The sequence below is a fragment of the Erpetoichthys calabaricus genome, chromosome 13 (assembly GCF_900747795.2).
Source record: "Erpetoichthys calabaricus chromosome 13, fErpCal1.3, whole genome shotgun sequence".
Classification (NCBI taxonomy): Eukaryota; Metazoa; Chordata; class Cladistia; order Polypteriformes; family Polypteridae; genus Erpetoichthys; species Erpetoichthys calabaricus.
Genome location: NC_041406.2, coordinates 125,364,558 through 125,379,458, shown reverse-complemented (window position 1 = coordinate 125,379,458; position 14,901 = coordinate 125,364,558). Strand labels below are relative to the sequence as shown.

Below are 14,901 nucleotides of genomic sequence, written 5' to 3'. Positions count from 1 at the left end.
TAAGAGGTGACATGACTAAAGTGTTTAAAATTATGAAGTGAATTAGTACACTGACTTGAGACTATTATTTTAAAATGAGTTCATCAAGAACACAGGGACAGAGATGGAAACTTGTTAAGGATAAATTTAACAGGTTTATTTCCACACAGAGGACCATAGACACATGGAATAAGTTACCAAGTATGTGGTAAACAGTAGGACTTTAGGGACTTTCCAAACTAAACTTGATGTTATTTTAAGGGATCCAAGTGTATAAGACTGACGAGGCTTGTTGGGCTGAATGGTCTGTTCTTGTCTAAATTTTTCCAATGTTCTAATATTCCCTGCCTGAACCCATTATAAGTATTTGCTAATACAAATGTTTTAGACTTATATGCTGCTCCATCTTTTACTTAACAATTGCTTCCATTAATTTACCTGTGATTAACTTTAACCGTACTGGCCTATAGTTACTTGGATCAGTACCACATCATTGCACTCCAGAAGTACTTCCAGATCAGGCATAGCAGTCATAAAGTAGCAGAGACCTCCCCTGTAGCACCCACTGGAAGCCCCTAGGGCACCCAACTGGGCTGTCCTTCCAAATTACAGCTACCCTGAACCTCTGTGGGAGCCCAAATTGGTGGTCTACCAGGAGAGCAGTGCCTACTTGTCCACTGGGCGACTCTTTACCCTCATGGAGCACTCTCCCATTGTCCTTCCACTACACTGACCTCCCTGCCAAGAAAGGATACTGTGTGTATCTTGTATGGGATGCCAGTCCACTGCTGCTGTCCATCACAAAATAGATACAGTATATCCTTATGATTTATATAATTGTCAACAAGTGAAATAGTGGAGAGTGAAATAGTGCAGAAAATGGATTTAAAAGTAATTGTTTTTAGGTTCACAAAGATGAAATTAGGAAAAAAATACTGAATTTCAGTGATTTGTTGTAAAGAACTTAAATTAAGCATATTTATTATTATTATTATTGCTATTATTTGATTTTTACAGTTTCTCCAAGGACAGCAAAAATGCTAGAGCCAGCCCGGGTTCAGCGCTAACTCTGGTAACTGTCTGGTAACTATGGTAGCAGCAAAAAGACACTTTAAATTTGAGATACCACTCTCAATGTACCTGTGTATGACAATCATAATTTCTAAAAGTCATACTTTTCATAATGTCATTATATATAACCAGTAAAAAATATTTTCAAACACAATGGAAAGTTTTTATGGTCTTTTAATTTGATATAAATATTCTGCTTTCATTGATCAATGAAAACTAATGACACAATATCTCAACAAATAACAACCAATTTCACTGCACAACAAAGTTTTTGCTAATTGAATACTGTTGTTTCTTATAGATTTTTGGGTGCTGATCACGAATATCAAATCAAAATTTAGCCATCACGTACCGTTTCAGAGAAATGTTCAGTTTTGTCATAATTTTTTTCTTATATTTGTATCCAAACATTTTTGTTCCCGTAAGTGACTTATCAACAATGGTTTGTGCAACCTGGGCATGTCCAGGCATGGAATCAGGCCAGGTTGGAAGCTGTTCTGTGGAAGTTGACATCCTGTGCATGCCTGGGCAGGTCTGAATGAGCTTGATGCTGTCTCAGCATGCTATAAAGGTGGCTTGCATATACAGTTCCTGCTCATTTGGTTAGTATAGATTGTCAGTGTGTATGTATAGTATCAGTATAGTAATCTATAGTATCTGTAGCAATATAACAGTAAGTAAGCTTGATGCTATAGACGTTTTGGTGTCGGGCAATATGTCTCGTCAATATTGTAACAGCCGCGATACATTCTGCTATATCTGTGGCGAATATACACTTGCGCCTCAGAGACGTTGGATGACTGCTCTTGTGAAGAAAGCTTATCATCTGTATTTCGGCTGCAAAATTTGTGATCAAGACAAGGAATGGGCGCCTCACATTTGCTGTGCAACATGTGCTGTCAGTCTGAGAGCCTGGCTCAGAGGCACTCGAAAGACGATGCTGTTTGCTGTTCCAGTGATATGTCGAGAACAAAAAGACCATGTAACAGACTGTAACTTCTGCTTGACTAATGTGTCTGGTTTCTCTGCCAAAAACAAGAAGTCAATTGAATATCCTAATCTGCCTTCAGCAATGAGACCCGTGCCACATGACGACAGTCTTCCAATTCCGAAACCACCAGAGGATTGGACCTTAGACAAACCAGATGAAGAAGCTGCAATACAGGGTACTGACAGTGACATTGACCCGGATTTTGAACCGTGCTCATCAGGCGATCCACATCTGATAACACAGTTCGAATTGAACGATTTGGTCAGAGATTTGGGTCTGTCAAAAGTAAAAGCTGAGCTTCTGGGTTCGAGACTGCAGGAATGGTGTTTGCTGTCACCAGGTATGAAAATTTCTGTGTTTCGAGGCCGACATCATGATATAACCAAAGTTTTTGCACAAGTCGACAGTCTCTGTTTCTGTTGTGACATGCAAGGATTGTTCTCGGCCTTGTGTTGTGATCACAGCCCGGAAGAGTGGCGTCTCTTCATTGATTCGTCAATGTTAAGCCTGAAAGCTGTTCTGCTACACAATGGCAATGTTTATCCTTCAGTACCTGTTGGCTATGCAGCACACATGAAAGAAACTTATGAGAATATGGAACTGTTGCTAGAGCATGTCCAGTATAGCAGGTACAACTGGAATATCTGTGGAGATCTTAAAGTTGTTGCTCTGTTACTAGGACTGCAGCTCAGCTATACAAAGTACTGTTACTTCATCTGTGAATGGGACAGCCATGCCAAAGAGTTGCACTATTCTCGACAGAACTGGCCACTCCGTAAAAAGTTAGTTCCAGGACAGAAAAATGTGGCACATGAATCGCTTGTCGACCTGGCAAAGATATTTTTGCCTCCTCTTCACATAAAACTGGGACTCATGAAGAATTTTGTGAAAGCACTGAACAAGGAAGGCAAATCTCGGTGCTGTCAGTGACGAACAACACAGTGAAAGGTTTCACCAGGACATTGCTACGATGGAGAAACGATACCAGGGCAACTGGAATCCGTCAATGCTTCCTGACTACTGTTGGACACTGCAACGTGATGCACCAGACATCGAGTACAAAAGAACATCAGGAGCAAAACACTTTTAATTCTGTTGAATTTAATAGCTTATCTGAAACATAAACGTGAGTAAATATGTTATTGTCTGTAAACATTGTACATTGCATTTCAGTCTGGCTGGGACTCCCTCAACTGAAAGAAAGAGCCTTTTTAGGGCACTGCATCCCCCGGGATGCTAGATGGTAGCTCCCTTGGACAGAAATGGTTCCCCGGACTCCCGCAGGGCAGCATGGGACATGGAGTCCGTTTCTTCAGCCCTGTTGGGCACCGTGGGTGCCGCCAGTGGGTGCTCACCAAGAACCCGAGGACTATTATGGTGACGTTAATCTGGAAGTACTTAGGAGTCACGAGGACAGAAACCCGCAGTACTTCCGGGACACCTGAAGAAGGCGTTTGACCCAGAGACAGAATACTTCTCGGTCAGAGACTTTAAAAGGACTATGGGAAACCCCAGCAGATCGAGCCGGAGTTGGGTGGGAGTATGACGGAGCTGCTGGGAGTTGGAGGATTGTGATTATTGATTATTAATGTAGTATTGAGAATTGTGGAGTGTGCGGTGCTTTGTGCACTTTATTGAAGAGAAAATATTAAAAATCTTATTTTGCTTTTACACGTGTGTCTGGGATGTCTGTCTGGTGGGTTCAACGGGGCAACAGCGAACCCTAGCGTCCACAACATATAAATGTCTATTTCTCAGAGTTCCTACGTGATGCAGTAAAACCAAAACTATATTTGTGCATACCCAGTAGGTACCTGTCACAATCAGCAACTTTTCAGGAAGCAAGACTTTTCAAAAAAATTGTTGTGCAGTGTTTTTTAAGCCATATTTGCCTCTGGTGAAGTAATAAATACCAATATGCCACAGTAATAGACCAACTACAGGCTCACCCGAAAAAGAGAAATATCTTTTGGGAAAAATATTCTCATATTATAGATGGTGGTGTGTAAATTTTGCCAGGTTGAAACTACCCAGTACATGCGATATCAATTTTAGAAATCTTAATAAAAGATCAAGTTTTTGTAATGATATATTGTTCATAGTTTAGTGTTTGAAGAGTCTTTGCATTTCCTGTAATTCACATTAAAGATGAGGAGCCCAAACAATTCAAACAATTTATTATGTTTTGTTCATTAAAGAAACTTTCCATCTTTAATGGTAGTAGGATGTTGTACCGTGTTAGACATAATGGATGCAATGAGAAGTCAGTCAAAAAGACATCTTTTGTTGGCTAACTGATCAGATTACAATATGCAAGCTTTTGAGGCAGCTTAGGCTCATTGCATCCTTAATGGCACATGAAAATATGTGTTAATCGTTTTCCAGTCCTGTTAATCAATGTGGTGGTCTTGAATTTTTCCCACAAAGGAAGGCTTCCCTTGTGCATTTAACAATATGCTTAGTGCATATTACATATGCTTTGAAACATTTCAAAGAACACTCTTTTGTGACTCCTTGAGGAACCTGTCTTCTTGTCTCATTTGTTGATATTGCAAGAATTGTCATAATGACAGTACTTTGCCCTTAATACAGTAAAGGTCTCTTCAATGGAAAAAGTAAAATATCATCACCGTGGCAATTTTAGGTGAAAGTTCTTCTGAGATTTAGCTTGGAGGGCTGTGGACTGAGTTTGTGAGAAACTCACAAACTGGAGCAGAACCTGACCAGGAACAACAAAAACGTGTCTGATGTTCTGTCAAGGGCATATGGTTTAATAGCCTGAAGATGTCTCTCAGGATCAGAGTTTAATGTACTGTACACAATTCTCATTGGCACCAAACCACAGTACCCTTTGGTAATGCCCTTCCTCTCCTGATGAGAGTTTCCACATTTTATTGTTATACATTGAATCACAATAGACTTAGTTTGGTTTTATTGACACTGATCAACAGAAAAAATATTTATACCTTAAAGTGAAAACTGATCTTTGCAAAGTAATATAAATTAATTACAAATATAAAACACAAAATTGTTCACATTAAGTATTCACCCTCTTTAATATGGGACACCTAAATCATCACTGGTGCAGCCAATTGGTTGTAGAAGTCACACCATTAGTCAAATGGAGTTCACTTGTCTGGGGTTTCAACTGATTGTAGGTTAAATGCGCCGGTGTCTGGAAGGTCTAGGTAGTGGCGAGTCAGTATTGTGGCCTAACCTACACAATGAAGACAAAAGAACACTTCTAGAAATTTCTTAAAAAGGTGATTGACAATCACAAGTCATTTTGATGGATACAAGGAAATACTAATTATCACCTGGAGTCATTAAATCAGTCACTATGAAATGGGAAGAGTCTGGCACAAAAGTAAATCTGCCTAGAGCAGGCTGTCCACAAAAACTGAGCTGAACTTGCAAGACGACGACGACTAGTGAGCGAGGCTACCAAGAGACCTATGAAAACTCTGAAGCAGTTACAAGCTACAGTGGCTGAGTTTGAAGACCCCCGGGAAAAACAACATCTGGTGCCTGGATGCTTCAACAGTTGCAGCTTTATGGGAGAGTGGCAAAGCCAAAGTCGCTGCTAAAAATGCCCATGGCAGAACCTGAAGTCAGCATGCAGAAGCTGCTATGGTGCATAATGCTGCGGGGATACCTGGAAGGGTAAAATGATTGCAAATAAGTGCAAGGAAAAGCTGGAGGAAAACCTAATGCAGTCTACATGAAACCTGCACCTTGGGAGAAGATTTGTTTTCCAACAGAGAAACAACTTCAAGCATAAAGCCAAAGCTACACAAAAATGGCTTAAAAGCAATTTTATTATTCTGGAGTGGGTGAATCAGAGTCCAGATTTCTGTACAACTAGGAATTTATAGTTGGGCATGGTTCTATTTCTACACCAACAAAAAGTGCTGTAGTTTGCATGTCTTATGCCAAAGGCATAGAGACGGATAGGGATGGGAATTGATAAGATTTTCACGATTCCAATTCCATTTTCGATTCTGTTTAACAATTCGATTCTTTATCGATTCTCCTATGGATTCTTATTTTTAAAAAAGGAGAACACATAGGTCGATTAGCTTAGAACTTTGTTTTATATCTTATCTTTGAACAAGATAGAAATTTAGGAGTAGCAAGACCTTACAAACCCAACAGTGAGATCTTAAGAGATCCACAGCCTACGGCTCCTCGATGGGGTGCCACGGGGTCCCCAGAAAAATATTTGTAAATGTAAAATAATAATAAAACAAATATTCTTCTGTAGCAATAACAAAGTATAACATAAATTACTCTGTGGCAATTACATAAGAATGTCCAGTAACATTTACACTCTCCTTTTTAAAAGTATATATGAGCTGAGCACTCAAAAATAAAACTACATCAGCCAGCAACAAATACAATCAACTCAAGTCCAATGGAACTGTGCAATTCTGCAACCATCAACTATTTTGACAGCTACATCCATGTTGGCCGCATTATCAACAGTGGCTGCCACAACCTTGTCTTTGATACCATACTCCTCCAAGATCTCATCAATCTCCTCTGTTACAGCTGTCCCTGTCTGTGCCTGGTACACTGGTTTGGTTTTGAGGACTTTTCTTGAGCCTGGCCATTCCTGACATAATGCAGCGTTACTGTGAGGTAATGATCTTGACTAAAACTTGTCTATCCATCTGCAGTGACGGCTGCCTTCAACACGTTTCAGCTCAGAAATCAGATTTGCCTTTTCAACCACATACCAAACAGGGATCAAGTGGTTGGTTAAACTGTCTCTGTTTGGGGCTTTGTACTTAGGGTTCAGAGTCTTTGTCATTTCTCTAAAAGATATATAAATGGAAAAGGATGAAACATCTGGTAAGAGAACATGCAACTTTGACATTCCCTGACTTAGCCTACAATTAAACACATTCACTTACCGAAAATCGGGGGCATCTACTGTGGCAAATGGGTGCAAGCCTTTTACCACAAACTTAGTCACTGCTCGGTGACATTCGTCTATCCTGGCCTGTGTCATTTTACTTTTCCCCGCCTCTGTGAAAGGAGAAGCTACCGGTAGACTGCAGCGAGAACTGCCAGCTTCTGAGACAGCCAGACTCTGTCTGTCTCTCTCGTCATGGTCATCTAAATGGAATGCACAGTAATAGCAGGTTTTGCAATAAGGCAAATCACGCTAACATAATATGCAATGTTAGTTGATTAGTTACCTGCCGTATTAACGGGAGAGGACGTGCAAACGTTACCGCTGCTGCTGGGTTGAGATTCACTAGTCCGGAGTGGATCAAAAATACGACATTCATTTAAGGTTATCATGTGTTTTGTGAGCAAATGCTTTTGCATATTCGTAGTGTTTCCTCCCTTTGATGAAATATCTACTTTGCAAGTTGCCCTGTTGTCATTCTTTCTCGTAAAGTATAACCAAACTTTTGAGCGTTTGTGCCGCTTAGGCGCCATGTTTCCTGCTGGGTAAATGACGCTACGCAGCGTGGCGACGTCATTCGAGGCGACTGGAATCGATAGGGGAATCGTTTGCAAAAATCGCAAACAATTCCAAGGAATTGAATCCTGTAGTACTTCTTTATATTCCCTGCTCTGCTCTCCAATAAATGAAAGTTATCGCAAATATACTAATAACCCAATTGTGCTTTATTCACTCAGAATATGGAACCAAATTAGGAAGCATTTTAAGATGGAAAATCTTTTATCAGTGGCACCTCTGCAAGAGAACCACCTCTTTCAACCTTCGCAAACATATCCAGTTTTTAATACCTGGAAAAGTTTTGGGATTAAAATGCTCAGAGATCTTTATATAGACAACATATTTACATCTTTTGAACAATTACGTTCAAAATTTAACCTCCCAGCTACACATTTTTTTTACTATCTTCAAATTAGAAATTTTGTTAAACAGAAATTGCCCGACTTCCCCCACCTTGCACCCTCCACAATGCTGGAAAAAATACTGCTCAATTCCGAGGAAACAAACACTAATAAGATTTTATATATTGCGGAAATAGAGTCCCTACCTTTCAAAGATCCAAGAGGACATTGGGAAGAAGATCTCTTAATCAATATATCAGAAAAGGAGTGGAAGGTAGCAAAGCAGAGAATTCACTCGAGTTCTATATGCGCAAAGCATAGAATTATTCAACTAAAAATTATATATCGAGCTCATCTGTCTCACTTAAAACTGTCCAAAATGTTTCCAGGCCAGGATCCAACCTGCGAGCGCTGCAACCAAGCTCCTGCCTCACTGGGTCACATGTTCTGGGCCTGCACCAAACGAACATCATTTTGGACAAAAATTTTTAAGTGCCTCTCAGACAGCCTTAGTATCACAATCCCTCCTAACCCACTAACAGCTGTGTTTGGTGTCCTTCCAGATGGACTGGAATTGGAGAAGGACAAGCAAACGGTGATTGCATTCACTACACTCTTGGCACGCAGACTTATTTTGTTAAATTGGAAGAATCCTAATTCTCCTCTTATAAGTCAGTGGGAAACCGATGTTTTATATTATTTGAAATTGGAAAAAATCAAATTTTCAGTTAGAGGATCTGTACAAAATTTTTTCAAAACATGGCAGGATTTAATCAATATTATTTTAGAATAAGAGAATTAACTATTATTGCATTTAACTCCCTTCTCCATCTCTTATTTATATAGATATTTACTTCTCCCCTTCTTTTGTCTAATGTTGCCTTATTAAAAAGCTTAAAGCAATTTTCCTTTAGCTAAGCTCTCCTTCTCAGGGGTGGGGTTTGATTTATTTTCAAATTTGTTGGGTTATAAATTGATCTGTTTGTATGGAATGATTACAATGAAAATTAATAAAATAAAAATATTAAAAAAAAAAAAAAAAAAAAGGAATTGAAACAGTGGGAACCGGTTTTCGATTCCCATCCCTAGAGACGGACATTAAAAAAAAATTACAAAAAAAAAAACTTTATTTTTATCAGCCTTCTAGATGTCACTCTTTTTTATTTTTCTTCTGCTGTCACACACATACTAGCTTGAACAGTTTTGTAAAGGAAAATGTGTAAAAATTGCAAAGTCCAGCTGTGCAAAGCTGACAGAGACATATCCACACAGACTGTCATGGCTGACAAAGGTGCATCTACAAAATACTGACTTGAAGGGAGTGGATTCTCCTTAGTCAATTATTTTGTGTTTTATATTTATAATTAATTTAAACCAGTTTGCAAAGATCTGTTTTCACTTTAATACTAAAGATTATTTTTTGTTGGTTAATGTGAAAAAAATAAAAAGTAAAAAAATCCAGGAGGCTTGTGAATACGTTTTACAGGCACTGCATGCCCACGTGTGCCATCGCTAGTTTCGTGAAGACTCTTTCTTTAACTGTTGCAGTTCCCCTGTATTGACCTCTCATGTCTAATAAACTAACACAACACTAGAATCTATATATTTTAAATTACATTTGTAATACCCCTAAATATCACTAGTCTACAAAAAAATATTTTTGTTTGCTTCTGGAAACTTCAGAGCATCTCTTTATTAAGTTTTCTACACTGATTTCATGTATGAAATCAGAATTAAGTTAGCACGTCAGGTTTTTGAAATACACGTCATTGATATTTTGACACTTTTGAATATCAATATAATATATCAACACGATATCTGGAGTTTGGACTATGTCCCACCAAAATTGTTTTGACGTGTTTATACTGAAAACAAACCAGTAGATGATACCAGAGACACATTAAAGCATATTTATGTCAATTTACCTCAATATAAAAGTGAGGTCAGCGTGCCCAAAAATGTAGGAGGCACTCGCTTTTGTGCTTGTACTGCACATCCGTCTCTCTTTGCAAGAACCAACAGTAGTCACCCATCATGCTTGGAGTAAATTTTTCCCGATACAGTTTTCCATCACCTTTATATCTTGATGAAATCTTTCCCCATGCTCATCTCTGACATCGCTTAGATTTGGTGGAAAAAAATTGAGATGAGAATGTAAAAAATGCATCTTCAGTGACATTCTGGCTCCTGTAAGCTAATATACTTTCAGCATATTCTCCATAAGCTCAGTATAATTCTCTGCTCTGTGACTGTCAAGAAAATTCTGGACAACCCGCTCGAATTAGTTAATTTGGCTTCAGTTTCCTTTCGAACTCAATGTCAAGCATCAGTTCACGTATTTCAGGGCCAACAAAAACACCTTCCTTAATTTTGGCTTCACTTTTCTCGAGACCAAACTTATTTCTTAAATGCTGAAATGCATTGCCTTTACTGTCCAGTCACCTTAGTTGTCCAAGACCTAGAACATCAAAGCTAAAAAATGGGACGTGCTGGATGAAAACGGTTTTCAGATTTGGAGTCAGCAAGTGAAATTTGTTGAAGTACAGATGAAAGAATCCCAGTAGCAAAATGTTTGTTGACCAGTGAGTATTAATCATTAAATAGTACAGTATAAATGTATTAACCTAAGACTTGTTTGGCAATGGAAAAAAAGGTGTTTTAAGGTGTGAAGATGTGTGAGCGAGCACTAGTTTTGCCTTGTTCCTAATGATACGCTAACAACATGTTGACTCTAAGACATTGTAATGGAACAATAACTTGGCTTAGAAAAAAAAAGTTTATTAAATGAACAGAAAATAAACATTTATAATTCTGACACATGCATTAATCAATGGTTTCTTATATACTTCCATTGATTATATAATTTCCTTTTCGTTTAATTGTTTCTGATTCCTTGAGCATATGCAACTAAACTCATAGTCGGCATATAGAAATTAATTTCTGTTACTTATTCTAACTAAATTACAAATAAGAAGTCAGTTCACTCCATACTAGATATAATTCAAATGCAAAATAATTAAAATAATTAAATAAATAAATTGCTTCACATTAAGGCATTATAAAATGTTGTCTAATAAACATTTGTTCTTCAGATGTAGGCAAAAAAGCAGTTCTAGTTAAAGACATTCTTTGAGCTCAAAGTCTGACATCTGTTACTTTACTGAAACATGCTTTGTGCATGCAGATACAACTCCTTGAGTTGGGAGTCTTCAGAAAACACACATTAGATGCAGAGGAGGCAGACATGGAGTGAGTTTCAATGAAGTACCTTGAATATTACCAAAAATGTCTGGATACTTTTAAATTCCTGTGAGATCCTAATGTTAGACATAAAACTTAATTAAACACAATTATATTGCTAATTTATACACTCCCTAGTCCTTATTCCACAATCTTAAAATAGTTTTGCCACATTTTCTTCAAAGTATCTATTAACTATGAAAAATTAATCTTATTGCGTGGTTTTAGTATTCACATAGATGTGAAAACTAGTACCACCAGTAAAAAATTTGTCGCCCTGATTGATTCTGTACAGTTTCTCCAGATTGTGAAATATCCTTTCCCTAATGACATTGTAGATTTAATTATCACCCATGGTGATAACATTCACAATGTAATCATCTCGCCTGATAGAGAAACCATTTCAGATCATTACCTGATTAACTCAGAGTTGCTTCTTCTTTTGTTAATAAAGGGGACTAAATAAATAATTAGGACAAAAACTATGTGGCCATTAAATGATAACAGTAATAATAAATGATAAAGATAAAATAATTTGAGTAATTAAATATTTTAAGACTTATGAACATTACAGAAGCCTGAAACCTGAGCTTGGAAATGAATAATATGTCAGGTGTCAATAACAACAGATTGAGGTATTATGTAAAGTGGCGTCTCTCAAAACAAAGTGAACAAATGTTCCCAGGGGCTTAAGAATACTCGTCATCTTAATTTAGTAAGTTAGAAATTAGACCAAAAATTGAGATCAGCAAAGCTGCAGGTTTATCAAGCTGCATGGACTGAAATTATTAAAGCACTCAGCAAGGAACAATATGAATTCAGAACAATAATAACCTTGATAAACAGGAAATATGAAATGACTGACAAATATCTACTTAATATTAGTGGTGAATGATCAGTCCGCCACCAAATTTAGTAGCACTGTATCACTATATCATGGTATTCCCTGCACCTACTGCTTTGTAAATTTTAAAGCTTAAAAATTAAATCAGCTGCAAAAATTATCTCCAGTTCATTAATTTGTTAAAAACAATGTACAGTAGTTATGCAATCAACAGTACATAAAATGAATAAACTGCTATTAAATGTCATTTGTGACTTGATTCCTTTAAATAAGCCATTCTTCTGTCTATATTAAAAAGTATGATTCAGATGTGAATATTAAGAAATATTGGTCAATTTTCAAACTGTATAAGCACCACATATTTTATTGTTTTTTTTTGTTTGTTTTTTAACTTCTCTAGGATTCCTAATGCTCTAAACGTTCCATCTGTAATTCCTTCCTGGACGCATTACTTCCACTCACCTCCTGGCTTCTGATTTTATATAGGGAATGTTTTTGAAAGAGATTACCTGTTAGTAGGAAGCTTTTACTTAGAAAAATTACAACAGACTTAACATTCCTATTCAAGTAAAATCACTTACCTGCAGATTCCTTGGAGAATGTATTCTGTCAAGGGATGCTCTGGAATGAGTACAAACTAGTTCGAGAGGATTCCTGTAGTCTGGTGGTCTCAGTGTACTCCTGAAAACCTGAGAAAATAATATAAAGAATAATTCATCTTTAGAGAGTTCCTCCGCTTGTACAGAAGAGTGTGGACACAATATATGACCGGGACAATATTTAATAATGTGCTTGTGAGGAGAGTCAGAAATTTTTGCAAACATTTGGATAAATTATTTACTCATTATAATAAGTGTTAACTAAGTTACTTTTAAATGTAACATTTCCTACATTACTCATTACACACATAAATCTACATAAATATGTTACATAGTTACTTATTCTAAGATGCAACATGTTATATACAGCCCATTACATTCTTTTTTATGAAAAACTGCTCCTTTCAGTGGCTAGCATTTGTTATTAAATCCTTGGACCATATATGAGCCTTCATGAAACCCAGTCAAATGTGATCATTTTCTTGTGTTTTATAAATATGCTTAGTCCTTCATGTGTTGTGACATAAATAACATCCATTCCCTTTTTCCATCCCCTACATGACCCCCAGAGATTCATAGTATGAATACTGGTCGCTGTGCCACTAAATCACACAGTTTCAAAATACAGTATATACAACAAATAGCTGGATGAACACGAAACTGACACTTTATTTATAGGTTTCTGTCACTGGATTGCTCCCATCACACTCTTTCTACTTGGCAGTGCAATTCTGGGCAGATTAAATTTACCCCACAGCACATGCAGGATTAAATGTATACTTATAACTTTTTAGTTATTTATTTACTAGGGGTCTATCCTTATCCCCAATATACTGTAGATGCTTATTCTGAAATGTTATTGATTATCTATCCATCCATCCATTATCCAACCCGCAATATCCTAACTACAGGGTTACGGGGATCTGCTGGAGCCAATCCCAACCAACACAGGGCGCAAGGCAGGAAACAAACCCCGGGCAGGGCGCCAGCCCACCGCAGTGTTATTGATTAGATCCTGTCATATTAAAAAAATAATAATTTTGAACAGATTCTCTAAGTGAGAATTTGATTTTTTTCCAGTTTTAAATAGTACAGAACATCAGTTACCCACGGACTTAAAAGTGGTGAGGTGGGATTGTTCAAGTTGAGTAAGATAAGTCTACATGCTAGTAGTGATGTAAAGGCAATTACAGTTTGTTTGTCCACTACTTGTTTGTCCTTCATGGGAAGGTGTCCAGTCTAATATTGTGTGCTAGAGAGTACACTGGAAAAGGCACTTTTATTCAAATTGATTTTGAGTCCAGATATCTTTTGAAAATCTGCTAGTGCTGTTAGGAGTGCAGACACAGAATTTTGTGGTTCAGATATATACAGTACCATATCATCTGCATAGAATGATACTTCCTTTTCAAGTCTTTCTCTAAAAATCCCCTTTATCTCTGATGCATTTTGAAAATAAACTGACAATGGCTCAGTAGCAATTGCAAAGAGCAATAGGGGGCATCCTTGCCAAGTATCATGTTCTAGTTTGAAGTAGTTTGAAATAATGTTGTCAATACACACTGAGGCTTCTGAACTGGTATTGAGTAGTTTGATACATGCACATATGTTTGGGCCAAAACCAAATCTGTGCAATGTGGTGAATGGGTAGTCTCATTCAGCTATATCAAATGCTTTTTCTGCATCCAGAGATAATAAGATAATAAGATATAATGGGTGAATATATTATATGAAACAAACATCAAAGATTAGAAGCTAAGTGACTGTCTTTAATAAATCCAATTTGGTCTTGTGATATTACTGAAGGAAGCACTTTCACAGTCCTTCTTGATAGACCTATGGAGAGTATCTTAACATCATTATTCAGGAGTGATATTAGTCTGTATGATGCAAATTGTAGTAAGTCTTTTTTTATTAGGAAAGATGGTAATTAATGCTTGGTGTTAAGTTTGAGGTAGATTTTTGTCTTCTTTAGCTTCTATATATGTTGCTAATATTAGTGGAACTAACTTATTTGAAAATTTTTAAAACATTCCATTGGGTACTGATTAGGGCCTGCTGCTTTTTCACTTTTAAAGTGAGTTTATAGCATCTAGTAATTCTGAGAGTGTCAGAGTTTATCCAGTTCCACTGCACTAAGAGTATCTGGCTGCGATACCTGTAATGAATCAAAAGACTCATTAGATTATATCTTACTGTATTTTCTTTTAGCTGAGTACAATATAAGGACTTATGATACTCTCGAAATGTGTGGGTTTTATTTTTATGGTCAATAATTTTATCTTCATCTGTGATGGTAATTACTGTTATTTCATTGTGGACTTCCTGCTTATGGATTTGCATGAGCTAAGATATTATTT

At 37.2% G+C, this 14,901-nt stretch overlaps 1 protein-coding gene across 1 annotated transcript in view; it reads right to left on the bottom strand.

Annotated features, from left to right (window-relative positions):
• The window catches only part of LOC114663868 (CBY1-interacting BAR domain-containing protein 1-like), a 102,140-nt gene that overhangs the window by 18,118 nt on the left and 69,121 nt on the right, over positions 1-14,901 (bottom strand). The window contains exon 8 of the mRNA XM_028817795.1: positions 12,524-12,631. Within this exon, the coding sequence (XP_028673628.1) occupies positions 12,524-12,631 (108 nt within the window). The remainder of the gene's footprint in view (positions 1-12,523; positions 12,632-14,901) is intronic.